At 37.6% G+C, this 26,269-nt stretch overlaps 4 protein-coding genes across 4 annotated transcripts; 2 read left to right on the top strand and 2 right to left on the bottom strand.

Moving 5' to 3' along the window:
• Positions 1 to 5,452, bottom strand: LOC148188330 (C-type lectin domain family 10 member A-like). Its single transcript, XM_088084688.1, has 6 exons — positions 4,068 to 5,452; positions 3,110 to 3,202; positions 2,657 to 2,782; positions 1,602 to 1,756; positions 1,262 to 1,359; positions 1 to 379 (listed from the first exon to the last, which is right to left on the bottom strand). The coding sequence occupies exons 1-6, from the start codon at positions 4,135 to 4,137 to the stop codon at positions 241 to 243; spliced, it is 681 nt and encodes a 226-aa protein (XP_087940814.1). The 5' UTR covers positions 4,138 to 5,452; the 3' UTR covers positions 1 to 240.
• A 209-nt stretch (positions 5,453 to 5,661) lies between these two features.
• On the top strand, positions 5,662 to 9,232 carry LOC121946357 (uncharacterized). The gene is made up of 3 exons (XM_042490910.2): positions 5,662 to 5,803; positions 7,407 to 7,739; positions 8,463 to 9,232. Exons 1-3 carry the CDS (start codon positions 5,734 to 5,736, stop codon positions 8,465 to 8,467), a joined length of 408 nt encoding a protein of 135 aa, XP_042346844.1. The 5' UTR covers positions 5,662 to 5,733; the 3' UTR covers positions 8,468 to 9,232.
• Positions 9,233 to 11,230: 1,998 nt separating this feature from the next.
• On the bottom strand, positions 11,231 to 15,992 carry mettl6 (methyltransferase 6, methylcytidine). Its single transcript, XM_042490909.2, has 5 exons — positions 15,476 to 15,992; positions 14,127 to 14,261; positions 13,221 to 13,391; positions 12,775 to 12,916; positions 11,231 to 11,935 (listed from the first exon to the last, which is right to left on the bottom strand). The coding sequence occupies exons 1-5, from the start codon at positions 15,776 to 15,778 to the stop codon at positions 11,781 to 11,783; spliced, it is 906 nt and encodes a 301-aa protein (XP_042346843.2). The 5' UTR covers positions 15,779 to 15,992; the 3' UTR covers positions 11,231 to 11,780.
• Positions 15,993 to 16,538: 546 nt separating this feature from the next.
• On the top strand, positions 16,539 to 25,661 carry eaf1 (ELL associated factor 1). Its single transcript, XM_088084687.1, has 7 exons — positions 16,539 to 16,805; positions 18,134 to 18,228; positions 18,472 to 18,608; positions 19,111 to 19,283; positions 20,576 to 20,794; positions 21,777 to 21,870; positions 21,908 to 25,661. The coding sequence occupies exons 1-6, from the start codon at positions 16,703 to 16,705 to the stop codon at positions 21,824 to 21,826; spliced, it is 777 nt and encodes a 258-aa protein (XP_087940813.1). The 5' UTR covers positions 16,539 to 16,702; the 3' UTR covers positions 21,827 to 21,870; positions 21,908 to 25,661.
• Positions 25,662 to 26,269: the final 608 nt, after the last annotated feature.

Raw genomic sequence — 26,269 nt, forward strand, 5'->3', positions numbered from 1 at the left:
TCGACTCTGAAAATAATTTATTTTTAAAAGATGATCAAGAACTCTTTTGACTGACATTTCAGCAGGCAGAGTCAAAACAGACCAAGAGAGTTTTTGTCTAATTACAACTTTAAACAGTCAAACTACAATAACCTTATAAGTTATGATAAAGATCATCGATGAATAAAAATGTAAATATGCAGTTCAGTGTGTATTTGTGATTGTGTGACTGAAGGAAAAAGATTAATAGAAAGTTGTGCGTCACTTCAGCTTCCTCTCACACACCCAGTGGTGTCGTTCTGAGCAGTCTGCAGGGACCAGTATCACAGTGCCGGGCAGCGATTGGTCTGAATAGGCACAGTCGAAATGTCGATAACCAGGCAGCAGCTTCAGCCTGTCACTACAACACACATTTCACAGCATCATCATCATCATCATCATCCTCATCCTCATCCTCATCATCATCATCATCATCATCATCCTCATCATCATCATCATCATCATCATCATCAAACTTTACAATCCATGTTCTCACAGCTCTGGTTCTTTCTCTCTGCAGGCTGATGAAACTTTGGTCGTTTTTTTTCAGCGTAGTATCACAGTGAATTTTTGCTCTAATTTAAGTTTTCATCTTTTTAATAACTGTAACATCACTTATGATTTTACCCTCAAAGATGGTTATACAATATTTGAATTATGCTGTTAATTTTTTGAATCTTAATGGGGAAATTCTTTATCCAGAAAAAAATCTTTTTTAGGTTCACAGCCCTCTTTCAGTCTTTTCTTGACTGAATTGAATTCAACGCTTTCCGCTCTCACTCTCATAAATATCCCCAAAAAAGCAACAAAGTTTTAGATTATAAAGAACTGATTTGGTGAAACTCCTCATGTAAAGTAAATATGTAACATTATTATTTTAAAATAATATATTTAATATTCTTATTTGTTTCTGTATTGATATTATGTTTATTTATTATTATTTATTTTCTTCTGTGTAGAATGTCATTTTTTTGTGCTCTCATATATGTGTTCTTGTTTGATTTATTTTGTAAATATTTTTTGGTAAATAAAGCTGATGTCATTATGCTTAAAAAATGTTTTTAAAAAATATACCTTGCTGATTTCAGTTAGGCTGAATTCGGCAGCTTGCTGTGAGCGGTGGTAACATCAGGTGTTTTTTTAGACTCTCATCCGCACAGATCAGATTCTCGACGTGTTGTGCTAATCGTGTTTTGCAGAACAGCTCTGGATTTCTCTTCAGGAAAAATTCATAAAGTCTTACTCAGCAGTCAGCTGGACTCCATCCATCCATGTCCACTTCTTAAACGGACGAACCAAGCCGATCCACGTGACGACACTTCCAAAATCTCGGAGAGCAACCTGTTGGGAGCGATTTGAGATATAGATTTTATTTTGATTTGTTCTATTAAACGGCGGTTAATGAGATCATCCTTGTACAATTCATAGGATGGATTGATAATTCAAGACAAAATAAGGCTATATTTATTCTTGTAGTGACATTACAAGTAAAAGTATTTTTTAGAAACAACCAACAATGCCTTGTTGGATGCAGGAAAATGAAGTAAAAATGGATCAAAGAATATACAAAGAAACATAAATACCGCTTCCATTCCATTGTTTAAAATGACTAGATGAGCGTCCTTCGCATCACAGTCAGCTTTGGCATTCATCCAGTTGTTTCTCTCAGTGGAAAGGAAGTAACAGCTGGACTTAAAATGTCTCCACCCGAGGGGACAGTCCTGGAGTTTTGGTTGTGCTTTAGAAACAAGAGAGGACAATTCAGAAAAGGACAAACTGATAAAAGACAGAAGAGAAGATGAGACAGGACAGGAAAGAGCAGGAGGACAAAGCAATGATAAGTAATTTACGGCCCACGGGCCAAATCTGGCCCCTGACGGGGTGCAGAGTGGCCCCTCAAACATTTTCTAATTCAAAATGGAAATAACTTTTAGTGTACGTAAGATGCCAGAGTGCATAAAACAGCATCAAAATAGAGCTTGTTGATCAAAAAAGTGCTAGTGGAGGATCCCCCAGGTCCTAGCTAAGACCCTAATGTCCTCAAATCCTAGAAATGTTCTAAAATCTGAGAAATGTCCTAAATCCCAGAAATGTGCTGAAATCATAGAAATTTCTTTCAGTCCTGGAAATGTGCTAAAATCCTAGAAATGTCCTAAAATCCTCTAAATCTCCTTTCGTCCTAGAAATGTCCTGTATTCCAAGAAACGTCCTAAAATCCTGGAAACATTTAAAATCCTAGAAATGTCCTAAAATCCAAGAACTGTGCTAACATCCTAGAAATGTGCAAAAAACCTATAAATGTACTTGATTCCAAGAAATGTCCTACCAACCTAGAAAAATCCTAAAATGCTAGAAACTCCCTAAAATCCCATAAATGTGCTAAAATCTCTAAAAAGTCTTAAAATACTAAAAATGTCCTAAAATCCCAGAAATGTTCTAAAACACACATGGGATTATTATGATTGGCCTTTCATTTTGCAAAAGTAAAGCAAGCTGTGGATCCCTGTTTTAAAGTTTGTTTTAACATTTTTGCACTTCAGAGCAAGAAACTGATGCATTGACTTCCCTCTAAAAAAGAAAAGTCAGTGTAGCTCTGAATTAAACTGTGAACTACTATATTTAGGTAGTAAATACTAACCTGCTTCACAGTGCCTCATCAGCAGCCTTTGGTGTTTATTCTGAATCTGAAGCTCTTTTATCTGGCCTTGCAGTTGGTGGACGTACACCAGGCTGATGTTGGTAGAGTTGACGTGTTCGGATCCGGCTGGGAAGGAAAAGAAAGACGTTCCTCTTTTCAGGTCAGAAATCAGACTTACATTAAAACCTTAAGATGGAGTGAGTAAGTGTGTTTGATATACAACACTCAGGCTGCTGTTGCAACACTTTCACAGCAAAGTTTCACAACAACGGAGCAACACAACACACAGACATCATGACACATGAACCAGCATCTCTGAATATTTTCTTACTCAGAGCTTTTCATTGGGTTTCCAAGCTGTGCAGAGGCTTTGGTTTATCAAATCTACAGTCTTACTTTCTTAGTGTACTTTGTTTTTGCTGTGTGATTCGGAGGCTGCAGGATGATACTCACTTGCTTGGAGCCGAAGGGAAACATTGAGCGCTGCCTGAATGATGCACAGCAGGCCGAAGCTGACCCCAACCGCCACGGCGACCTTCGACGCTCCTAAAGGACAACACACAACAACACGTTCTAACCCCAACTCGTCACACGGAGCCGCTCCGTCAGTGACCTTCTGCGACTACTTATGACATTTTAGGTATCTTTCTGCGTCAGCTGTCTACGCTCCGGGATGTTGTTACCATGATGTCAACAAATGCACATGGAGGAATGAAGCATTGTGGTCCTTATGTTTACACAACATGAGCACATGGCCACACGGACCGTCACGATGGTTAGGATTAGGCAACAAATCACAAAATTGATGTGGTTACAGGCCGCGCTATTACCTGACGCCATCCTCTGTGCGCGTATCATGTGGACGCGCCGCTGTCCGCCAGCGTATAATAACAACGTTATCGGTTCTGTCTGAGCGCGTTCTCACCACGTTCCGGTTGGATGCAGAAGGTGGCTTTTGGTGTCATGCTCGTATGCCGAAAGCACTGACAGAGAGGACGTATTTGACGAGTTTGGAGTGAGAGTGGGCTGAAATATCACATTCACGAGAGACAGATGAGGTCACAGTGACCTTGACCTTTTACCTATAACCACCCAAATCTAATCATTTTATTGTTGAGTGCGAGTGGATGTTTGTGCCAAATTTGAATAAATGTCCTCAAGCTGTTGTTGAGATATCATGTTGACGAATCGCTGGCGTGGAGGCGCAACAACAACCAAGATATCAAAAACAATAATACCTTTCCATTAGGTGTACTTACACATGAAAAGTTTTGAAAACTAAAGATTATATGTGTGGAAAGTACCATATCAACATAAAAGGTCTGAGCTTTAGAAATCTAAAATGAAAATATAACAGAAGGAAATGCAAGAAATAAAAAAACTCAAGTTAAAAAAATAAAAGTGTTCTGACCTGAGTGACAATTTTCTCTCCTCTCCGCGTTATTCCTCTCTTCAGCCGGTGAATTGACGTAGTCTCCCATGTCCACTCTTCTGACCGTGATCCTGTTGAACCGTGGGTTGGAGACAGTGATGTGCTGTCCTGCAGGGATTTCTGTATTTCTCTCTGCTGTGGGTGTGTAAATTCAGCGTTGTCCATATATGGCTGTTAATTTCACAACAGCTGAGTCACAAAACCACAGATTTTTAAAAAAAGGGATTATCAACATTGTGTCAACAGTCAGAAAACAACAGTTAAAGCAGGGAAAATACATTAGTGGACACAGATGAAACAATGCACACAGACACTTTTCTCCTGCATCAAACTATCTGTCTCTCATTAATAACATCAGTGATTTTACCTGAACCAAACACGGACGCTCCGTCCTCACAACAAATCCTCGGACACACAGGAAGTTAGGACTATTTAAAAAGCAGAACTCTGTCATTTACATCATCAGGTTCACTGGAAATTTACAGGAAAAAGGTGACCCAGATGTGTCAGTGATTACTCCGTTTACTGATGACGAAGCTACAGCGAACTCTTGTAATGTCTCTTTCAATATGAGCACTTATCACAGCACATCATGCACTTTAAACCACACGGTCTACATGCTTACTGTTACTGCACTTTTGTCCTCTTTCGTGATATTTCTATTGTCTGTTACTTGCAGAGGGACTACGGATATAAATTAGCAGTCCTTCAAAGTCTGGCATATTTACATTTACTGATGTTCACTAATATGCTATGTCCCTTTTAAATGTACATTTAATTATCTAAACTGCAATGGAAACACTTTTTTAGTCTTTTCTAGGTCACATGGTGCTATGTCTATGTGCTTGTCAGTAGGAACTGGCTCCCTCATGATGTAGCAAGAGCTGTTATTGCATCACATAACTCTGAGAAAGCTGAGTGGATCATCTGGAAGTTCTGAATCCACAATTCCTCTGTGATATCGTGGACTATCAGCTCCCAGAAATCCCTCATATGTGGCCGCTCCCACATCTAAGGGGCTCTCCTTTCCGTCATGGCTCCATAACTCGCCTACATGGCCTTTGATTGGAAATAATGACGGCTAGTTTGTGGCTGCAATAGAAATAAAGATGGTAATGTTCTGAACATTCATCGCCATGGTTACTGGGATGTTATTGCCAGAGGAAAAGTCGCACAACATCACTCAGTGGAAACACAGTCAGCTCCACATTGAGTTTTTTCCACATTTCCAAAATACTGCTTAAGTTTTGCGCAAATCTGGAATGGAAACCCGCCTATTTTAAGACAAGCTACCAGACACCCAAAATGTCTCAGATGTCCTCTGACAAATGCATTCAAAGCAACATAACAATAGTACGTACGCCTGAAGAAACTGAACAATAGAAATGCTTACTCTCAAAGATCAAAGTAAAGTTTCCGGTGGCCAGAGAGAAAGGAAACACAGCTGAGCACAGAGAAACGTATCCTCCACCCACGCAGCAGCAGCAGACACCTTCACACACAGATTCACTCCCCGCAGCTCATGCACCCCCCTCAGTGAGTCTGTAAATGATACTTTCAGGTTTCCTCTGCCATCTTTAACTCGTGCTGAGGTCCTCGTGTTCATCTTTAGTGTAACCCTCCACCTGTGTGTGTGTGTTGGAGAATGACTTGGCTCTGTGGACCTGTGGTGCTGCTGGTGGTGACTCTGTGCGTGTCGTCTGCCCAGGACAAAGGTCAGTATGAGACTTTTAAGCTTCTCAACACAATCCCCTTGATACAAGATGAGTGACACCTCATGGGGAGTTTTTAGAAAGGTATTTAAGTATGATTATACTGTGACTAAGTCTTTGAGATGATTGAAAATCCAGTAATATGTGTGACACCATGTGTTGTTTGTAGTAATAACTCATTCTTGCACAAGAAGCTGGTGTGTGTTCATGCTGAACATCTGTACGGTCTGTAAAGGACATATTTAGGATAAATGCGTATGCTTTAATAGAGAACCTGTGTTGGATGCTCCGCTGAAACATGCAGATTAGGTGGAAAATAGTAAAGATGTAAAATAATAATATAAATAGTACAAATTCCAAGGCAAACAACCAGATATAATTTTTTAATTTTTTCTGCTTCAATGGTTGTGAGATCAAAAATGTCAGTTTGAATGAGTTTCAATGGAGCATTTTTTTTTTTTACCTTAACAGTCTGAATGTAACAATTTAGTTTCCACAGTGTATTTTAGAGTTATTGTTGGAGCTGAGCTGAGCAAAAATACACAATCTGGACAAAATGTATGCCATATGCATTAACAGTCAAACATACAGTCAAAAATATAAAAAAATTAAGAAGGAAAAGTGTGTAAAATGCACCAAATAGTCCCTAAGGGTTAATTGCTCCAGTCTACTTTAGCTCACACAGCTCAGCTTTGTCTTTAAGAGATTTAAGTTCTCATACTGTTATATGTGAAATTATAACTAATGTCGAAACATCCTAACGCCAAATTTAAGTCAGTTTTATTTATAAAGCCCATAATCACAAATCAAAATTTGCCTCTGAGGGCCTTAACAAAGTACAACATCCCTCCGACCTTAGACCCTCACATCAACTAAGGAAAAACTCCCCAAATAAAACCCTGTTATTAAACCTCAGGAGGAGCAACTGAGGAGGGATCACTCCTCTGACAGACAGATGTGCAATAGATGCCCTTAAAAACAATTAAATTACAGTAGATGTTAAAATGATATTTAGGAAAGAGAAAGAAACAGAAAGATTTGTCATTGTTTCCAAATCCAGTTTCATTTCTTGTTCTGCTGATGTCCTAACACACAACATCTACTGAAACTCCTCCTCTGCACCTCCCAACGCTGTATCATTACATCCCTGTTGTATTGTTATATTATATCCAACTCTTGTTAAGAAGGGGAATAAACGTATTTCCCAAAGTACCAAACAGTCCCTTCAAAGGTAAACTCTGCAGACTTGCTGTTGACGTTTTGAAAAACAGTAGTATTTGCCGTTTGGCGTCACTATACTTACGTTTTTTGGGTGTTTTGTCTCTATGAGACCTGCTGCTTATGATCAGACACCTGGTTGTTAAAAAAAAGCCCTGACCTCACCGAGTACTTTGGAGGTGCACACAAATAAAGACAGAAAATAAGAAAAGAAAGAGAAAATCCAGGCAGAGTCTCTGCAGATCAATACACAGATTTTGTGTAGTTTTTACAAAAATCTTCAGTATATCTGTTTTCTATTCTAAGTTAATAAATGTGTTCAAAAGATATGAAGAAAATGCAAACTGTCGAATAATTATTTTGGTGTTTTGTTTCCTTTGTGCCTCAGATCCCCTAAATGTCCGTTACAAGTCTGAAACCATCACGTCTCCCAGAGGCTCGTCGGTCAAACTGACCTGCAATGTCTTTTATGACTTTGAGCTCTGCAGTCTGCCGCACGTCGTGTGGTGTCACCTCAGCAAGCAGAGCGTCGAGCTGACTGACCCCCGCAGGTACCTCACCACGGTCAACGAGACCGTCTCTGAGGACAACATGAGACACAGACAGGTCGTCACAGAGATCCTCAGCCTGACGCCTGAGGACAGCGGACAGTTTCAGTGCAAGGCCGAGTGTGAGGGCATAGAGACGGTGTTGGGACATTACATCTGGATCACCGTCAGAGGTATTATCAGGAAGAGGACATTTACATTAACCCTTTAACACCTGGATCAGCATCACTTTCCTTCTGCCACGTTTAGACGCCTTTCATCAGCATTTAAACCTTTGACACATGAAAAAATATAACCAGCAACTTAAAAGGACCTGCAAATTGCAAATATTATATATATATATATATCGGGCCAAAATGTCCAGAAAACTGTGTTTATAATTATATATTTACAATTATGTTACAGAAAAAACCCAAAAAACATTTTTTTCTTTGTTTGTGCTTTTCTTTTTTGGGGGGCTAATTTTATTTAAAATTTCTACAATTCTTTTGCCAGTTTTTAAGCCCTCTCATGTTAAACTGTCCATTGCATTCTTCCCTTGTTTTGGAAATAAATCGAGCCAATTTGTTCATGATGCAAAGGGTTAACTCTCAGTATTCCTAAGTTTTGATGTTATAACTGAAATTGCTGTATTTGTAGGCTCAAAAGCAGATAATCAGAAAGAGGGTTTCTGGAAAATACACTGGCATTCATTTTTAATTTCAATTGAATTTTGATCAGACATTCATGTTTCCCTGAGGATGAATTCTACTTCTGAATTTATTTTACTTTATTACTTTATCCTTTCAGTGGTTTATCTATTTACGCAAAATGTGGTGCTATAATTTTTTTACACGATAATGTGGAAGGAAAAGAGTCACACTGACGTCTTGTTCTGCTGTTATTTTCTCTTGCAGGTTAATCTTCTGACTGAGTGTACTCCCATCTCAAAGGATTCAAATCTTCCAACAAGTTGAGCTCACCAAGCTGAATTTTCCAAAAACATCTCGGGACAAACCCCATCTGTCTTCTATTTTAGGCAAATGGAAGTGAAACATATACTTTTTAGGCTTTTTATGTGACTTTATAATCAACTGTAATTACTGAAGAGGCCTTTTCTGAGCAGATTAAAGATAAACAGCCTGACTCTGTCAACACGATTTGTTATATTATCTATAAAGGTCAAAATATTTCAAGATTTACTGTTTTTATTCGGGATTGCCGTGACAAGATTGCCAGAATGATTTGGTTCTATGCCCAAAGTCAAAATAGTATCGTGCAACTTAATACAGTTTTCGCAGAACTGACTGTCTGTTTGGAGAACAAATGCTCACACACGTCTGAATTGAAGGCTGAAAAAAAAACAGGAGACTCTCAGCGTGGAGAGAACTTCTGCAAAGACGGCTCAACTGAACAAACAAAACCTTCAACCACCTGCTGACTCAAGGTGTGAAAAGCTGCACCCACCAGCAGAAAGAAACCACCAAGGCTGCATTCAGTGTCCTTCTCCCTACTGACGGCCGAAAAAACCCAACAGCACACAAAGCCACGACTGTCTGGTAAACAGCAACAAAAATAACCCAAACTATGATTCATTTCAGCCACCAAACATCACATTTAGAGATGTTAAAGATCGGTTGTGTTATTTTTTATCATTAATAAAGATGTGATCTTTGTTCCATTTTAACATACTTTTGTTTTTTACGTCTCTTGTGGAGGGCTGCACAAAGCAAACCGCAGGACAGGAAACTGCATCGGGTCGAGTCTACTGTCTTAAAACCACGTTTAAAGTTTAACAAGTACATTCAGATCACAGCATATATTCAGGTGTCGTTGTTAGGGGGTTTCTGAACCATTTTAAAGGAAGTTTGAACTCCAGACGTTTCCCTTTCACACTGTCAGGAACAAAATATCAAAACTTTTTCATGACTTTTCAAGGATACAAAATAATTATTTTTTTCTTGCCCTTATTGCGAGGTTTTCTTAAAACATGAAAGATCAAACTCAACTCAAACATTATTTCAGCATCCTGCATGATGTGTTCAAGGACCGTTGGAAATGTGAAAATCCAATTATAATTTCTGTTTTTACAGTTTGTGGCTGATAATTGGTGTCATTTTGGGAATTTTTAGAGAAAACATGCCTTTAAAAGATTTAAGAAAAAAAGTCTCCTTTTTTCTGTGGTAAAATAAATACAAAAAACAGCCGTTTTAAGTTTTATGCCCCTAAAGCCAAAAGTGCTTAAAAAATGATTTGACATCTCTCGTGGGCAGAAGTGAAGAGAGATGGAACGCAGAGAGAAAATGAAGAAACTTTGGTGATGAACAAATTAAACAAAAACAACCAAAAAGTTGTCACACATCAACACAATAAAGCTACGTTAGGTGCGTGTGGTTACTGTATTTGGGGGCGTTAATTTAAGTCTCTGATACGGAGCCCAAAGACTGAACAGAAAGTTTAAGAATAACCATCATGACCCTCCGTGACTGACTGACAGCAAAGGTCAAACTTTGGGTGATTCTCTGAATTTCCTCAAAGGTTTTAGGGATCCTTAAAGCCCACAGCGCCCTCCTCTGGACGACTCGTTTATTGTCAAACCAGAGAAAACGACACGTGCACAGATCGCTTCATCGGTCTCTTAGAAACTGAGATTTGGTTAATACATTAACGAAATATTATCAGCTGATAGTTTGCTAGAAACCAACATCTTGCACACTGTGGGTGACCTCTGGTAGCCTAAAGGCATGGTGAGATTACTGAACAGGTCTAACTGGCACAGGGGCCCAAAGTGTCGGGGCCCCCTGTGCCTTCACTGGCAAAATGTCGCCCAAATTAACCTACTTGGAGACTCAAAATTACCACAAAGAGACACAAAAGATGTGCATGGAGACAAAATAAATGCAAAAATGGGCAAAACCACCACGAAGAGACTAATCAACTACAAAAAGAGAAAAAAACAGACGACGTCCTGGGATGCAAGACAAATTTCAGAATCATTTCTAACAAAGTCAAATAAAAAAAGGCACAAAATGACTACAAAGAGACATAAAATGACCGCTGATACCCAGACACAAAAAGAGCACAAAGAGATGCAAAAGAACTGCACGGAGACAATAAAACTACAAATCAGGTCAGATCTAACAACCATCATTTAAAACATTCTTCTAATACGTTCTTGTTTTCAAGGATCAATTAAAAAAATGTCTTATTTTCAAGGTCCTCCAGTACTTAAGTAATTTCTGAGTGCTAAATTCAAGTATTTCAAGCACCTCAAAGACCTTGTTAATGTTAGTATGTGTTAAAAAAGTCACAAAGTTGGCATATATGTGATTATTATCTGCCTCTATGGTTTAAGGCAATATAATTTATTTTTAAATGGGACCATAATCAGGATGTAACACTGTGAGTATTTTTAGATAATTTAGGAAAATGCAGTTTGAAATGTAGGTTATTTGAAAAAAAATCAGACATGCAAATATGATGAAAGAGATTAAAATTCATGCAAAATTAAAAAGTTCTTTAATAATGATCATTGCTGTTATATAATATTTTTTGGCCCTACAAAATTTTTGGGGCTATTTTTGTAGAATTTTTTCTTTTGGGTGATTTTGAAAGAAAAAAATGTTATGCTTTTTGTATTTGTTTGAAAAATTTTGGTGATTTTTAAAAAAGAAAAAAAAAGACATTTTTTAAAAGAATAAAGTAAATTTTTTTATTGAACAATTGCCAAACATTTTTAAAGAAAACAAATGGGCCATGGGCCTGCCGGTTCACATGCCATGTTTCCTTCAGAACATAAATTTCGGTGGATTCTCAAATTCCCAAAAGTCTCTGAACTTCTCATGTGATTTAATATTGGTTTTTGAAACAAAATTCCATGACTTTTCCAAAACTTTCAGGGTATATTTAGTTTTCCAGGCTATTTGAAACAGACTTTTCTAGGTTTCTCATAACCGTATGAACCCCGGTGCATTAATGCTCACATTGTTCCACACATTTCCACCTGTAAGATTCCCCGTGGTAAACACTGTCTTTATCTGAGAGAGCAGATTATTAGAGAGAGGAGGCGTTCTTAATCTCCTTAAACCTCCTGCTTCTCCCTCACAGTCTGAACATTCAGCAGCCCCCTTCGGTAACTTTAAGGCTTCCAAGACCCGCAAAGAATATTATATAGTTTTACCATTCAACGTCAACCAGAAATGTTCATCTTTGGAGATTTGTGAGGCTGAGCGACATCAGGAGCTCTGCGACTGGTCGGGTTTGGTGAATTTGCTCTGCAGGAAGACTCTGGGAACACAGAGTCCCTCCTTTTTGTTGACGGTCTCTCTCAGGACGTAGTCGTTAGCAACAGACTGGAAGCCGGCGTCCTCAAACAGCTCAGCCAGGAACTCTGAAAACAGACAGAAGAAGAGACTTTAGAGGAAGGAAACAACGGCGGAGGAAGGCTCAACTGTTTTTTTTTTTCAGAAATAGGTCCAGAAATGTTAACCGAGCCTTCACGCACAGAAAATAATTGACTGTTGACTCGTGTTTAGAAGCGTCAGTGTCGCTCCTGTGTCTGAGCTTCTGTACAAACTGCTGCATGATTTACATAATAATCAGTTCAAATGTTAAATATTTAAATCAAGAACTTGCAGGTAGCTGTCTTTATACCATTTTCATACACTAGCACCACCGAGGAACACAAAGATCGAAGCTAATATAAAAAAATATTAGCTCTAAAAGCAAAACTAGCTTATTTCTAGTTTCAAACTTTTCACTACGCGACAAAAAATTAGGACTGAAATCAAACACGCTTACTTTAGATCAGCGGCACTCGACTTATTGACTTACTTAACTCAACTAAGACCCTAGTGTCCTAAAATAACAGAAATGTCCTGAACACCTAGAAATGTCCTAAAATCTGAGAAATGCCCCAAAATCCTTGAAAAGTCTTAAAATACTTGAAATATCCTCAAACCCTAGAAACATCCTAAAATCCAAGAAAAGTCCTAAAATCCGACAAACATGTATGAGGCTGCAATGATTGGCCCCTGGCCTCTTGTCATTTTGCAAAAGTGGCCCCTGAGCAAAGCGAGTTGAGTATCTCTGATTTAAAGAGAACGGAAAGAAAACGTGCACGCTTTTGCGTCAAAGCAAGAAATCGATGAATGGCTTTTCTAAAAAAGTCTATCTATCTATCTGAACGACAGAAACACGATTCTGACTTTTCTGAAGTCCCGTACTGACCTTTGGAGAAGAAGTAGGACCTGGTTCCATCTTGGCGGACGTAGAAGTTCTCCCCCAGCCTGCTGCCGGCTTTAAATCGCAGCATGGCGTGGTCGTTCAGGCCGTAGTCCCTGAACAGCACGACGCCTCCCGGCTTCAGCACCTTAAAGCCACATTTATGTTACATCACCTGCATTACTTTACATTATCTGAACCCGCTTATATTACAGCGACCAAAAACACGACGGGAAGTCACGGCCAGACGCATGCAGCACATCGAGCAGCCACATGAAAATCAATCTTTCTGACGAGTATTTGCACACGCACACACGCACGGACAGCAGTTTGTGTGTATATTAGGCATGTGTGTATATGATTGTGTATTTAAAGGAGAAGAAAATATTACAAAACATTTGTCAGAGTTTGCCTTTTTGTCCCACAGAAACACACAGAGTCTCTGCTCTCACCCTGCTGATGTTCTGCAGCGCCGGCTTCATCTTGTCTGGGTGGATGGCCGAAAGCACGAAGATGAGAGTGACGACGTCCACGCCGCCCTCGGGCACGTTGTCCCTCAGGTCATCTTTGGTCAGGTCACACTGGAAGGCAGAGCAGCGCTCAGGGCAGTACAGAGGGTTTCGCTGTGAACGGAAGGCGGATAGAGTGGTTTTTATTGTTTTATTATTATTATTATTTATTTATTTGTTTTCGTTGTGTGATTATTATTATATTTTTATTGTGTTATTATTATTATATTTTTTATTGTGTCATTATTATTAGTTTTTTTTATTGTGTGATTATTATTATTAAGTTATTGTTGAGGAAGGCAAGTCATGAAGTACATTTCAGCTACACGGCAGAGTAATCTACATAAAACATCAAATGCATCAAGAAAAAATGCAAAAGAAACAAATTATCAAAAAAAAAGAACATTCAACCCTTGATGGACTGTTTGGTGCATTTTATGAGCTGTTCATTCTTCATGTCTGTGTTGCTCTTTCTTGAGTTTTTAAAAAGCCTTAAAATGAACAAAAACAAAAAAAGTGTGAAACAAACTGTCTGTATGACGCATGAAACCAAAATAAAGAATTCAGTCATGTTTTGATAATTGTGTCTGTGTGCGTTCATATGGCATAAATTGAATCCAGATTGTGTATTTTAGTGTAATCAGTGAATTTCCAGCTCAGCTCCAAAAAATGCTCCACTGAAACCGACTCAAACTGACATTTTTGAGCCCAGAACTGGTCATCAGCCAGCAGACTGAGTTTGAACTGGTCGGCTCAGAGGTGTAAATGTGTCGTTTTCGGTTAACGTAACACAGTTTACAGTTAACATTTCACTGCTGTACATTAGATGTATATTTGATGATATCTTACTTTGACATATTCGACAGCTCTCGGGGAGAAGTCGCAGGCATACACAAAGATGTTGAGGTCGTCCTCCAGCAGCGGGAAGATGCAGTTTCCGACGCCGCAGCCGGCCTCCAGCAGCACCAGCCTCTGGGACTCAAACTACAAACCAGGAGAAAAAAACCATCAGTTTTAAATCACTTTGTTCATGTAGCAGGGCTTCATGATATACAGTGAAACATCACACTGAAGTTATTATGACTGATGTTGTAATTGTGATATGAGTCATCATTTTAGTGGGAAAGGCAATTTTTGCATTTTCATGAAAAAATATGAAAGTGACGATGTGATTTTTGCTCTCGTCTCTCACAGCCGGATCATCTCTGCAGCAACAAAAGGAAAAACTGGGAGGAATATCAAATCATTTATTTAAGCACTGGGGAAGGATTTATGCATCGAGACCCGAGGCTACCCGGCGGAGCCTCTTATTTTGGCTCTTATTTTGGCTGTATTTCGTGTGTGTTGTATTTGTTTGTTTTGTTTTTAAATTTGGCTTTGTTTTTCCTTTTTGATGTTTTTAACAGAAGACATTTTGGTGATTTTTAGTTTTTATTTATTTATTTAATTATTTTTGGTGGCAATTTTAAAAAGAAAACATTTTGACTTTTTTTTCATTAATAATATTTTGGCATATTTTTGGAAAACATTTATGGGATTTGTATAGACAACATTCTGGTAATTTTCAAAGACTACATTTTGGAGATATATTCATTTATTGGTGAACATTGGCAATGTTTTTTTCCTTTTTTCTTTGTAATTTTTATCTTTAAAATTTGTTTGTTTTTTCCCTTTAAACATTTTTGGCATTTTTTACCCCATTACATCATGTGAGATAAACACTTCAATAAATAAAACATTTTTAAAAAATCTGAGCTATGAGTGATCAGAGCGATATTTCATTAAAATCACTTTATACTGTCTCGTTTAAAATTTGACCAAAAATAAAGCGTTTGCGTGAGCTAACAGTGAGTTAGTTTTTAAAATCTGAGAACTCATTTATGATGGAGGGAGGGTCGTCACTCACAGAGGCTCAATGAAAATCATACAGAACAATGGAGAGAGTAAAAATTAAATTTAATAACGTAATTTAATAAAAGAATAAAATTATAAAAATCATTAAAATTAAAAAAAAATACAATACAATAAAATACTTTAATAAATTATAAAAATAAAATGAAATGTCACGAACTGAAATAAAATAAAATAAAATAAAACAAAATAAAATAAGCAAACTAATTCACGCCCCAGCTGCCCCTCTGCCCTGATAAATACAGAACAGTCCCTAACAAACACCTGCCTGGTGGTGTGTCCCTCACCTGTCTGCAGGTCTTGAGCTCCTCAAACTCTCTGGTGGTCCAGTGTCTGTCCTTGAAGAAGTTCGTCGAGTTTCTTTTGTAAAATAAATCCCAGTTTTTCTGAGCGTCTTTTTCCAGTTTCACCAGTTTGAAGTCAGACACCAGAGTGAGTCTGTCCGGCTCCTCAGGGGTTAACACCCGGCCTGTGGAGCCCTTCATCTGCCCGGGGACACACGGAGACAGTCCAGTTTTGGTCCCCGCGTCCTCTTCAGGAGGACTTTTAAGATCAGCGGAGAGACTTTCACTTTCTGACAGAGACATCATGAAATGATGAAGTTTTTAGCTTCCGTCGGTAAATCCACTAAACCTTCATCCACGAGACGACAAACATTTCAACCGACTTTAAAAACAAAAGTTATTTCGATGATAAAAGTCGCTAAAATTAACTTAAATTTTTAAAAAATGTCCCGTCTAGCTGCATCTTCCCACTTGTGGCGTCCATGTTGTCCGTTGCTTAAATCCTTCCGTGTGGCGTTTAAAATTTTGATTCCGCTTCCTTCCGCGTGGCGTCCCGACGCTGAAGTTAGCTTTCGGTTGACGGTTAGACGTATTTATTTCGATATTTTACATTTAATATTATGTTACGAGGAAAAATATAAAAATAATGTTTAGGTTTTAAGTACTTTTAGGGCCTTTTCTGTGTGCATATTTTCAGATTTTTTTTTAACATTAAACTATTTATTTATTTAATTTTAGTCCATTTTATTTATTTATTTATTTATTACTTTTTTTTTTTTTTTTTACAAAATTTTGGGCCATGTCTTGTTAAATTGCTTGTTCCCAATGCCCATTTTATTTAATTTTATTTAAGAAATCAAAACAATCTGTCAGTTCATTTACTGTCCAATCAGAAGCGAACTTCAGCGTCGTTGCAGAGTCAATCGAATAAAACCTGATTATTACTAAACATGATTATGTAATTTGGTGTGTCAGTAAATTGACGGCTTTCATGTATTTATAAAAAAAAAAAATAAAAATAAAAACAAGTAAATTAAATTTGTTTTCATCGGACCAAACCGGAAGAGGCGTGGTCTATGACGTCAGGGATGTTTTGCTAACAGTTAGCTCCCGCAGGCTAACTTTGTCTCCCAGTTGTTGTGCGGATCTCCCGAAGTTTCGGGACTCGGTTCGGTAATTTTGGGTCTTTCTTTTCTACATCGATGTGAATTTTACCGAGGAGACGGAGAAATGAACGGGAGCACCAATCCGCTGCTGGACAAAGAGGAGCATGTGCTGAAGCTCGGAGAAAGCTTCGAGAAGAGGCCAAAATCTTCCTTTCACACCATCAGATGTGAGTGAGAAAGTAAACAGCGCCCTTTTTTATGTGTTAGTGACAATAATAAAACTTTTCTTTTGGTGAAATCAACAGTTGTTTTGGGATTAGCCCGCTCACATGGACGGGGAGGAGGCCTCTTACATAACCGAGCCAATTATGTGCAGAAGTAAATCAAGTCATTTGCATAGAAACATCTCGTCACACCCACAGCTCAAACATTACATCATCCACCAAAATATGATCACGTGTTGATTTTTGACAGCTCTACATTACTGATGAGTGGACGTACGACTTTAATTATTAATATATGTTGTGGTGATATTTGGTCTTATTCGTAATCCTGTTGGGGAAGAGCACGTTTAGAGATGCAGCTTTTGTCACAGAAATAAATATCAACTGGAAAATTGGCGAAAGTGATGGATTATCTTTGTGCGGAAATTATCTAGAAACACTGTAGTTTTTAAAACATCTCATTTTCTGTTCTGTCTGCTTGTAATTGTCTGGAGAAGAACAGCGGGTCTTAAAAATGGCATTTTTCTGAATGAAGTTTGGTTAGAAAGTTCTCATAAACAACAAAAACAACCAAAACAGGTGTTTGTTAAAATTTTTGAGTTTTGAAATGTGAGCAGATTGGCTTAATTTCTTTCATAAACATAAAAAGAAGGCATTTGTCTTTTTTCTCCTTTTTTTAATTGGCATTTTTATTAATTTCTCTTTAGCAATTTTTAAACAAAAACATTTAGGCATTTATAATTGTTTTAATCAACTTTCAAAGGCTAAATTTTGTAGGTTTATTTATTAATTTGTGATTTTTTTGCAATTGTTCTTTCTTTTATTAATTTATTTTTAATTAATTAATTTTTTTTTGTGATTTATATCTTTAAAAAATTGAGCTTTTTTTTGTCTTTAACCATTTTTGCCCCCTATTTAAAAAAGCAATTTTCTGAATGAAATTTGGTGAGAAAGTTCTCATGAAACGAAAAAAAGCATGTGTTCTCACTATTTTAACCCACAAGAAAGAATCAAAGTTGTAAAACTCATTAACCTGTGAAAGGTGAGCAGATCGGCTTCATTGATGATCGGCCCTTAAAGATCACTAGTAAAATGTCCCCATCACTTCATGTCATGGTCACAATTCTCATAAAAATGCTTTGTTTGTTAAAAAACAAGAAAATGCTGATACATTATTATCAGACTTTTTAACTTTAAAAAATACAACAGTCATTGCTCTACATTGCAAAAAAGCGCAGCAAGTCTTTGTTCGTTTGCATTGTTTGTTTAAGCAGCACCTGAGCTGATTTTTGTCATGATTTACACCTAACTTGATGTCCCTTTTTTTTCAGATGACTTCAAACCAGCATCTATCGACACGAGCTGCGAGGGAGAGCTACAAGTTGGGAAAGGAGACGAAGTTACCATCACGTTACCTCACATTCCAGTAAGACCGTCTGCTGTTCTCCGATCGTTATCCGGCCGCATCGAAGACGCCTGAAAACGGAGCAGAAAATCTTTAATCTCTTCTCCTGGTTACTAATTCACCAGAAACTATTTCACCAACCTTTTAATTGTAACAAGAGAGCTGTAAGATGCTGTATGGTGTCAGAAAATTTTAAAAGGTTTTGAGTTTGTAGCATAAAGTCTGTGTGTGCGCACGCTCGTGTTCACGTTGCTGTTCTTCCAGGGCTCCACGCCGCCCATGACAGTGTTCAAAGGAAACAAGCGGCCGTACCAGAAGGACTGCGTGCTCATCATCAACCACGACACCGGCGAGTTCGTGCTGGAGAAGCTGAGCAGCAGCATCCAGGTCAAGAAAACCAGGTGAGGGGTCAAAGGTCAAAGAACGTGTGAGGTGTGATCGTGATGATGCGTTAGAGGAAAGAGTAGAAAGAGAGATCTCTGAGCTTCTCTTCATTCATTTACGGTAATTTTAGATCAAATTTGTCACTAAAACCTGTCTGAGTAAGGTTGCATAACTAAACATAAACTGTCTTTTGTCTCATTCTAACATGCACATTATTATTTTTTTGATATGAAACACAGAAAAACATAAAGATTTTAGTTATGCCCGAAAAATTCCATCAACAACCTTTTATTACTTAGAGTTTTACATTTTATTGGCTGTGCACAGCGGTGAAACGAGGATTCAGATCCTCTTTGGCTCCATCTTTTGGAAGTTGATTGTTACTACACCAAAAACAGTTGTCTGCAGTTCGGCGCACAGATAGTCGTTTAAATTCGACGATATTCCTGCAGTTACGCTCGTAAAGCTCCTGCAGAGGATCAGAGGGACAAACATTAAACGACGTGGTCTTTGTTTCAGGGCGGAGGGCAGCAGTAAGATCCAGGCGCGCATCGAGCAGCAGTCGGTTCGCTCCAGTCAGCCCAGCTCTCAGTTCCGGGCCCCCACCAAGCCGGGGGCCGGGGTCAAGACCTCCCCGTCCCCCTCTAAAGATAATCCCTCCCCGGAGCCTCAGCTCGACGACATCAAGAGAGGTAAAGACGTCCTGCTACGACCGTCACTCAACGTAATCATCACACCTGAAACACTATACTATATACCTGTATATATATCTATATATATATATATATGTATATATACATACGTACATATACTTTATTACATTAACCCTCTGAAATCTGGAGCGACGTCACTTTTCTTGTGCTGCTTTCAGATGCCTTTCAGCTTTATATTTAAAGCTCTGAACTCTGAGCCAATGGTGCGATTTCATACAGAAATTCGGGGAAAAAAAGGCAAAGAGCAACTTTGTAAGAAGGGTTCCTCAGATTTAGTAGATTTAGAAAATTACTGTAAAAAAGCTGGGTCAAAATGTAAAAATATATTTATATTTATCATACTTATAAGTACATTTTTATATATTTTTAAAATATATCATAATGATCATGATTACATATTAATAATTATTTAACTAAATCATTGTAATTGTTTTAGTATTTTTCCAAGAAATTTCTGTGTTGTTTTTTTAAAAATGTTGAAAATATTTTGGCTCTATACATGCTAAAATTACTGTTTATTTAACCCTTTAAATGTGGACTGACATCAGTTTTCTGGGTTCAGACGCCTCTCAAAAGCTACTTAACCCTTTGAAACCTGATGAGATTAGTTTGATTTCTTTCAAAAACAAGAAATCAGGCAAAGACCAATTTGGCAAGAAATCTCTCACAAATTGCATGAAATTAGTAAAAGGTGATGAAGAAAATTACCTGAAAATTAGTTTGAAAATAGAGGGTAAGGGGGTTATAAGAAAATTATCAGAAATTAGCGAAAATGGCTTAAAAATAATTTTACAGTCATTCTATTTCTACATTTATAATTAAAATCGCTCGTTTTTCTTGTGTGTTGTAGTTTTTTATGTTAATTTTTTTATTTTTTTTGCTTATTTTCACGTTAATTTCTCGTAAGGTTTTACTAAGTTCTTGATATCGTTTGGGCCAAGTGTTGTTAAGAAGCTCACTGCCTTCTCCACCGTGTTTTAGAAAAAATCAAACCAATTTGTTCAGTTTTAAAGGGTTAAATGAAAATTACCTGAAAATTAATTTTAAAAAAAGGGGAGGATTATTAGAAAATAATACAATAATACAATGTCCAGAAAACTGTATTTATAATTATAGTAATTTAAAATTACATTTTGTATTAAATTATGTTACAGTGCTTTTTTTTAGAACATTTTCTTTCTTATTTTTAAAAATCGGAGCCTGTCAGTGACAAAAACACCACTTTGAAAGACTGTCGTTCTCCTCTTTGACGTGACGCCTGCTGTTGGCAGAGCTGCGAGCGGAGGTGGAGGTGATCGAGCAGATGAGCAGCAGCGGCAGCAGCAGCTCCTCTGACTCGGCCAGCGCCTCGGGGAGCGGTGACGACAGCAGCAGCGACGGCGAGCACGACACCCCCCGACCGCTCAGCCAGACCTCCCCAAACCGCCACCCGATGGTCAACGGAGGAGCCGACCGGCAGCAGGGCAACAACCAGCTCATGAACACACTCCGTGAGTATCTTTAACCCTTTTCACACACAGACGGCGCCGCAAAGTTCCGTCTTTACGCCTCTTTTTTCATCTTTACAGCATCATGTGGCTGAATTGTGTGATTTTAGACATCGAACCAATTCGTTCAAGTTTCAAAGAGTTAAATCTCCAAACACAGAACACACCGTCAAAACGTCACATCCGTCCTGCCCATCGTCCCCTTCTGTCCTTTCACACAGACATTTATTCCAGGTGTTACTTTGTCCCGTGGCAACTTAAATAATGAATAAAACTCTGTCCCCCAAAACCACGATCGTACCTTCTACACAGGACGGGGAGGTGACGGAGTGAGATATTTCCGCTCTGAGCAGGTTTCTGCTGATCCTGCTGCGTCAGCTGGAACAGAGAGGACATGAATGAGTTAAACCCTCAAAACCTGGATCGTCATCACTTTTCTTTTGCTGCATTCAGATGAGCAAATTAATTTGCTTTATTTTGAAAGCATGGGGAAAAGGCAACGAGCAGCTGTCCCACAAACTGCAAAAATAATTCATAAAATGTGACAAGAAAATAACTTGAAAATCAGTTTTTTAAAAAAAGGCAAAATGTATAAAATAATTTGGAAAAATCTCTAGAAATCTATTTTTATAATTATTATAGTTATGGTCCAGAAAAAAAGTATACCTTTGTTTACTTAATATTCAGCACTTTTTGGGGGTCCATTTCTTGTTTATTTTTGTTTTTTTAATTTTCCTTTCTGAATATTTTCTAGGAATTTTATTTTTTTAAAAAAAAAAAAATTCCAAAATGTAAACACACCTTTAAACTTCAAGCTGCAGATTCACACTGAGACATCACCTCTGTGTGTGTCTGTGTGTGTGTGTGTGTGTGTGTGTGTGTTTTGTTGTTTTAAAGTCTTGTCTTGTCTTCTCTGAGTCAGTATTTGTGTCATTATCGCAAAAACTTGTAAATAAACGATGTTCTCACATGTTCGTGTTGACAGGAAACGACCTCCAGCTGAGCGAGTCGGGCAGCGACAGCGACGACGACTGAACTCTCTGCTGGTCAGTCCCCCCTCCCTCCCCCTCTCTGCCTCCCCTCTCTGCCTCCCTCTCTGTCTCCCTCTCTCTGTCTCCCTCTCTGCCTCCCCCTCTCTGCCTCCCTCTCTCTGTCTCCCTCTCTTCCTCTCTCTTCTCTCTCTTCTTCCCTCTCCCTCTCTCCCCTCCACTCCTCCTCCTCCTTCCCGCCTGGTTCACCTGTTCTTCGCTGTGACCTCTGACCCCGGCGTTATATCTCGGTTTGACTGTATTTTTGATTTGATTTTCCTCGGAGCTGGCCGGCCTGGAAGCTTTTAAGAGTGTATTTTTATTAGATGTATATTTTGTTTTGTATAGTGAGACTTTAGCGACAGAAACTTTTACTTGAGAAGTTTGAAAGAAAATATATTAGAGTGCAAAATCCTATTTTCTGTACTGAGAGCAGCTAGTTTTATCTACTTGTGTCGTGTGTTTTTGTTGGGTTTCGTTTTTACGGACACGGAAGAGATTGTCTTTAAATATCGCCCCTCATACTCTCACCTCGGCTGCTCGTTGGTCAGAGAAGGCTGCGGGAAGCTTCTCCGCATCGACGTTGTGTTTTTACCGGTTTGCTGTAAATACAAAAATAGCAGAAAATCAGCAACAAATTAAAGAAAAAAACAACAGTTTAGTTTTCTGCTTATCGAGTGAGATCAAGTGAGTGTGGAGCACAAAACCATCCATTGTTCTCTGCACCGTCATACTCAAATTTTTTAACTTTTGCTCATTATTTTTTAAACAAATGTGTTTTAATGGGATTTGTTGACAAAAAGTCAAATGTAGAATTTTATATCATTACAGAAACCTGAATTAACCCCTTGAAACCTGAGCAGAGTGGTCTGATTTCTTTCAAAAAAACAAAAAAAGGCAGAAAGCAACAAGAAACTTAACAAGACATGGCCCAAAAATGAGCAAGAAATTAAGAAAATTACATAAAAATAAGCAAAGAAAAAAGTTAAAACAAACAAAAATTGTTCGAAAAAAGCACTGTAACATATTTTCACAAAACATGCTGTAACATAATTTCAAATATAAAATTATTATCATTTTCAATACAGTTTTCTGGACATATTTTTCCTAGTTTTTGGATAATTTTCTAACATAACTCCCCTCTTCTTTTTTTAAAAATTAATTCGTAGGTACTTTTCTAATGTCTTGCAATTTGTGGGACGTTTCCTGCCAAGTTGATCATCGCATGTTTTAGACAGAAGCCAAACCAGTTTGTGCAGGGTTAAAAAGGGTCAAATAGCTCATGGTTTCAAAGGGTTAACTCTCAGGTCGCTTCTGTAGTGATTTCTGTGATTTACATCTCTGACATCGGGTCATGTCGCATGATTTCTTAAAAGTTTGCAGCAAAGTTAGAGATATTTGAACATCATGTGATGTTCTATTTTAACCACTAGGGGGCAGAAAATACCCCAAAACACGGAAGAAGCCCTAAAATGTAACAGCCGACACATGGATGTATTATTCAGAAGACTGCAGTGTGAGAAATTACAAAATGCTTACTGTTTTCCTAAAAAAATCTCCACAATCCCGGGCTCGCTGTCCCAAAGTTTGAGATTGAACAAGAAAAATGTCGGCACATTAATTATTGGTGTAAATTAATCATGTGTGCTTTTTAGTGCTGGCCTTGCAAAAATAAATCAATATAAAAAGGTAAGAAATCATATCTAATGCACTAATTATTGCTCGATCTGCAAAGTTGTAGTTATTTTTCCCACGAGTGATAAAAATACACCAACAGTCAGTTCAAGCTACATTTTTTGGCCAGTTATGATTAATTCTGAATCCAAATGTGATTTTAGGACAAAATAGAGCTCCAAACTGTAGGATAACACACACCACAAACGAACCCTCTGAAACCTGGATCGATTCTGCTTTTAGTAGATTTAGAAAATCAATTTTTAAAAAGGCAGGAAAAATGTCCAAAGAACTACATTTACAGCTATAGAATTATATCTTTGACATTATTTTATAGAATTATTATCATTTTCAGAAGTTTTTTTGTAGACATTTTTTTTTTTTGGGACACATGAAGTTTCTCATTGCCTTCTTCACGTTTCTGAAGGAAATTAAGACAGTTTTCCCAGGTTTCAGAGGGTTTACTACAATATTAGCGATTTCAGCGTTTAATACTGTCTTACTTTTCGGGACATTCGGCCTATCTTCGCTGCTTGTTGCTGTCGATATAAATACATCCCATAGTTTCATACAAAACTCCAATGAAAGGACCATTTTACACCTTACAGCATCTCGGTTTGGAAATAAAGGGGAATGTGTCATTTTTAGAAAATGCCAAAGAGTTGAACTCATGGAGCGGGAGCGTTCGCAGTGTTACAGTCTGTGTGTGTCACGTCTGTGTGTGTCACGTCTGTGTGTGTCACGTCTGTGTGTGTCACGTCTGTGTGTGTCACGTTTGTGTGTACATTTTGTTTTTTATCTGAGACTGTTTATGGCGTTTATACAAAGTCAGTGATTGTTCCTCTGAGCTGCTGTCAGTGAATGCAGTTTTTTGCTGGTTGTACAGAATATCATTATTAATGCAAAACAGCAGCACACAGAGTTTCATTACAAAATGCCAAAACATTTCACCAACACCTTCATATTTTTGTCACTTGACAAATTCAAAGGTGAAAAAACTGAATCGTGATTAATTTCAGCAATTGGTAAACATTTAAAGAATCTACAAAATTAAAAAAATGTTGACGAAAAATAGTTTTATGCACATCATGCAGGAGCAAGGCAATAAAAATAAAAATAAATAAAAATAATGCCTGCACTCTTACTACATGCAAAATAAGTTTAACCCTTTGAAATCTGAGCAATTTGGCCTGATTTCTGTCAAAAACATGATAACATGGTGATGAGCAAAGGAAGAAGTAATGATCATTAAACATTTGCAAGACCTTTTACAAAAAAACAACCAAATACACGAGAAAATGACCTTAAAATAAATTAAAAAACAAAGCAAAAAAAGAAAAGAAGAAGAAAACAAAACTAATAAATGCCCTGGAAATTACAGGGATGTTTCCTCCTAATTAAATACACACTTGTAACACACTGTGACACAGTGTACAAGGGAGTGTTCAAAGCACCACCGTTTTAACATAAATAAACATTTTGCTACTATTTTTCGAGACTGAACGCAGCATCGTGCTTAAAAAAAGCTGGTTTACCAAAATACGATACTGGCAGCTTAAATCCAAAACTGTCTAATAACCTGCGTCATTTATCAAACGTCTGCTTCTATAAATGTTTTCTGGTAAAAATAAATAAATAAAGAAAATAAATTAAAATTAAACACTTGAATTAAAGTGTTTTATACTAATATTTACAAATGAAGGTTAAATGTTTTACAAACCTAAATTGTTTTGCAGCATTTTGGAATGAAACCGGGAACGTTGTCATGATGTTAAAATAATGTTCCTGCTGGTGTTTTATATCATGTTTCATCTTTGATTTGTGAGCTCACAGAAAACAGGTGATTGTGAGTAAACTGTTATTGATCGACCAAAAAGTACTTCAACAAAACCACGACAGTTTTCACAATCTTGTGTCTGCACATAAAGTGTCGCGTCACTGTGTTTCCTTCCTTCTTCGTGAGGACTGAACCATCAGCGAGACAAAAAGGTCAAATTTTCCTCTCTGGTATTCATGTGTAACAAACTTCAGCCGTCGAGCGGACTTTGTTGCATTTTTAGTTCTCATCTTTTTGTTTTAGTCATACGTTTATGCGAAATATGTTTGTACAAATTTGAAGTGTATTAAAAGTGTGCAAATGTATTTAAAATAGATGTTTTCATTCTTCATTGTGAGAATTGTCTTTTTTTTTGTATTTTATCTTTCTTTAAAATTTTTGGTAATTTAAAAAAAATAGTGATGATTTTTTTTTCTTAAAATTTTTTGGCAATATTTTTTTTGTTCTCTAAAAATTTTTGGCAATTTTTAAAGCCCTCCAAACTGCAGGTCCGCTGAAATAAAAATGTACCAGAATCTTTAAAAACAAATACCATTTTCAAATTTCCAACAGTCCCACATGAGCATATCACTTTTTTTTTTCCTTTAAAATTTTGGGTAGTTTTTAAAAACTTTGCAATATTTCTTTTCCTCTAAATTTTTCTGCATTTTTTTTTGCTCTAAATATTTTGGGCAATCTGTAAAGATAACATGCCTTCTAAACGGCAGGCCCGCTGAAATAAAAATCACCAGAAATGTTAAAAACAAATATTATCATGTGATTTCTAAATTTGCAAAATCAGTGGGAAAAACACTCCATGCATTTTCCCCGAGTTACTCAGGGAGGGCTAAGGAAAAATATTTGTAGCCTTGGTGAGGGTTTAAAAAAAACAACAAAAAAAAACCAGCCAGATTTTCACGAACTTGACATTGTTTCCATTCAGAGTGGACTCACGGCCCA

The sequence above is a fragment of the Plectropomus leopardus genome, chromosome 11 (genome assembly GCF_026936395.1).
Source record: "Plectropomus leopardus strain MGB_pleo_1.0 chromosome 11, ASM2693639v1, whole genome shotgun sequence".
Classification (NCBI taxonomy): Eukaryota; Metazoa; Chordata; class Actinopteri; order Perciformes; family Serranidae; genus Plectropomus; species Plectropomus leopardus.

Excerpts from the sequence above, each read along its gene's own strand:
- LOC148188330 (XM_088084688.1), bottom strand. The coding sequence starts at position 4,137 with ATGGGAGACTACGTCAATTCACCGGCTGAAGAGAGGAATAACGCGGAG. Across the intron at positions 1,757-2,656 it reads GATGAGGCACTGTGAAGCAG|CACAACCAAAACTCCAGGAC; the intron begins GTTAGTATTTAC and ends TTGTTTCTAAAG. Across the intron at positions 380-1,261 it reads GGAGTCCAGCTGACTGCTGA|TGACAGGCTGAAGCTGCTGC; the intron begins GTAAGACTTTAT and ends TGTGTGTTGTAG.
- LOC121946357 (XM_042490910.2), top strand. The coding sequence starts at position 5,734 with ATGACTTGGCTCTGTGGACCTGTGGTGCTGCTGGTGGTGACTCTGTGC. Across the intron at positions 5,804-7,406 it reads GTCGTCTGCCCAGGACAAAG|ATCCCCTAAATGTCCGTTAC; the intron begins GTCAGTATGAGA and ends TTTGTGCCTCAG.
- mettl6 (XM_042490909.2), bottom strand. The coding sequence starts at position 15,778 with ATGATGTCTCTGTCAGAAAGTGAAAGTCTCTCCGCTGATCTTAAAAGT. Across the intron at positions 14,262-15,475 it reads AGCTCAAGACCTGCAGACAG|TTTGAGTCCCAGAGGCTGGT; the intron begins GTGAGGGACACA and ends CCTGGTTTGTAG. Across the intron at positions 13,392-14,126 it reads GAGCTGTCGAATATGTCAAA|CGAAACCCTCTGTACTGCCC; the intron begins GTAAGATATCAT and ends TTCCGTTCACAG.
- eaf1 (XM_088084687.1), top strand. The coding sequence starts at position 16,703 with ATGAACGGGAGCACCAATCCGCTGCTGGACAAAGAGGAGCATGTGCTG. Across the intron at positions 16,806-18,133 it reads TTCCTTTCACACCATCAGAT|ATGACTTCAAACCAGCATCT; the intron begins GTGAGTGAGAAA and ends CTTTTTTTTCAG. Across the intron at positions 20,795-21,776 it reads CCAGCTCATGAACACACTCC|GAAACGACCTCCAGCTGAGC; the intron begins GTGAGTATCTTT and ends TCGTGTTGACAG.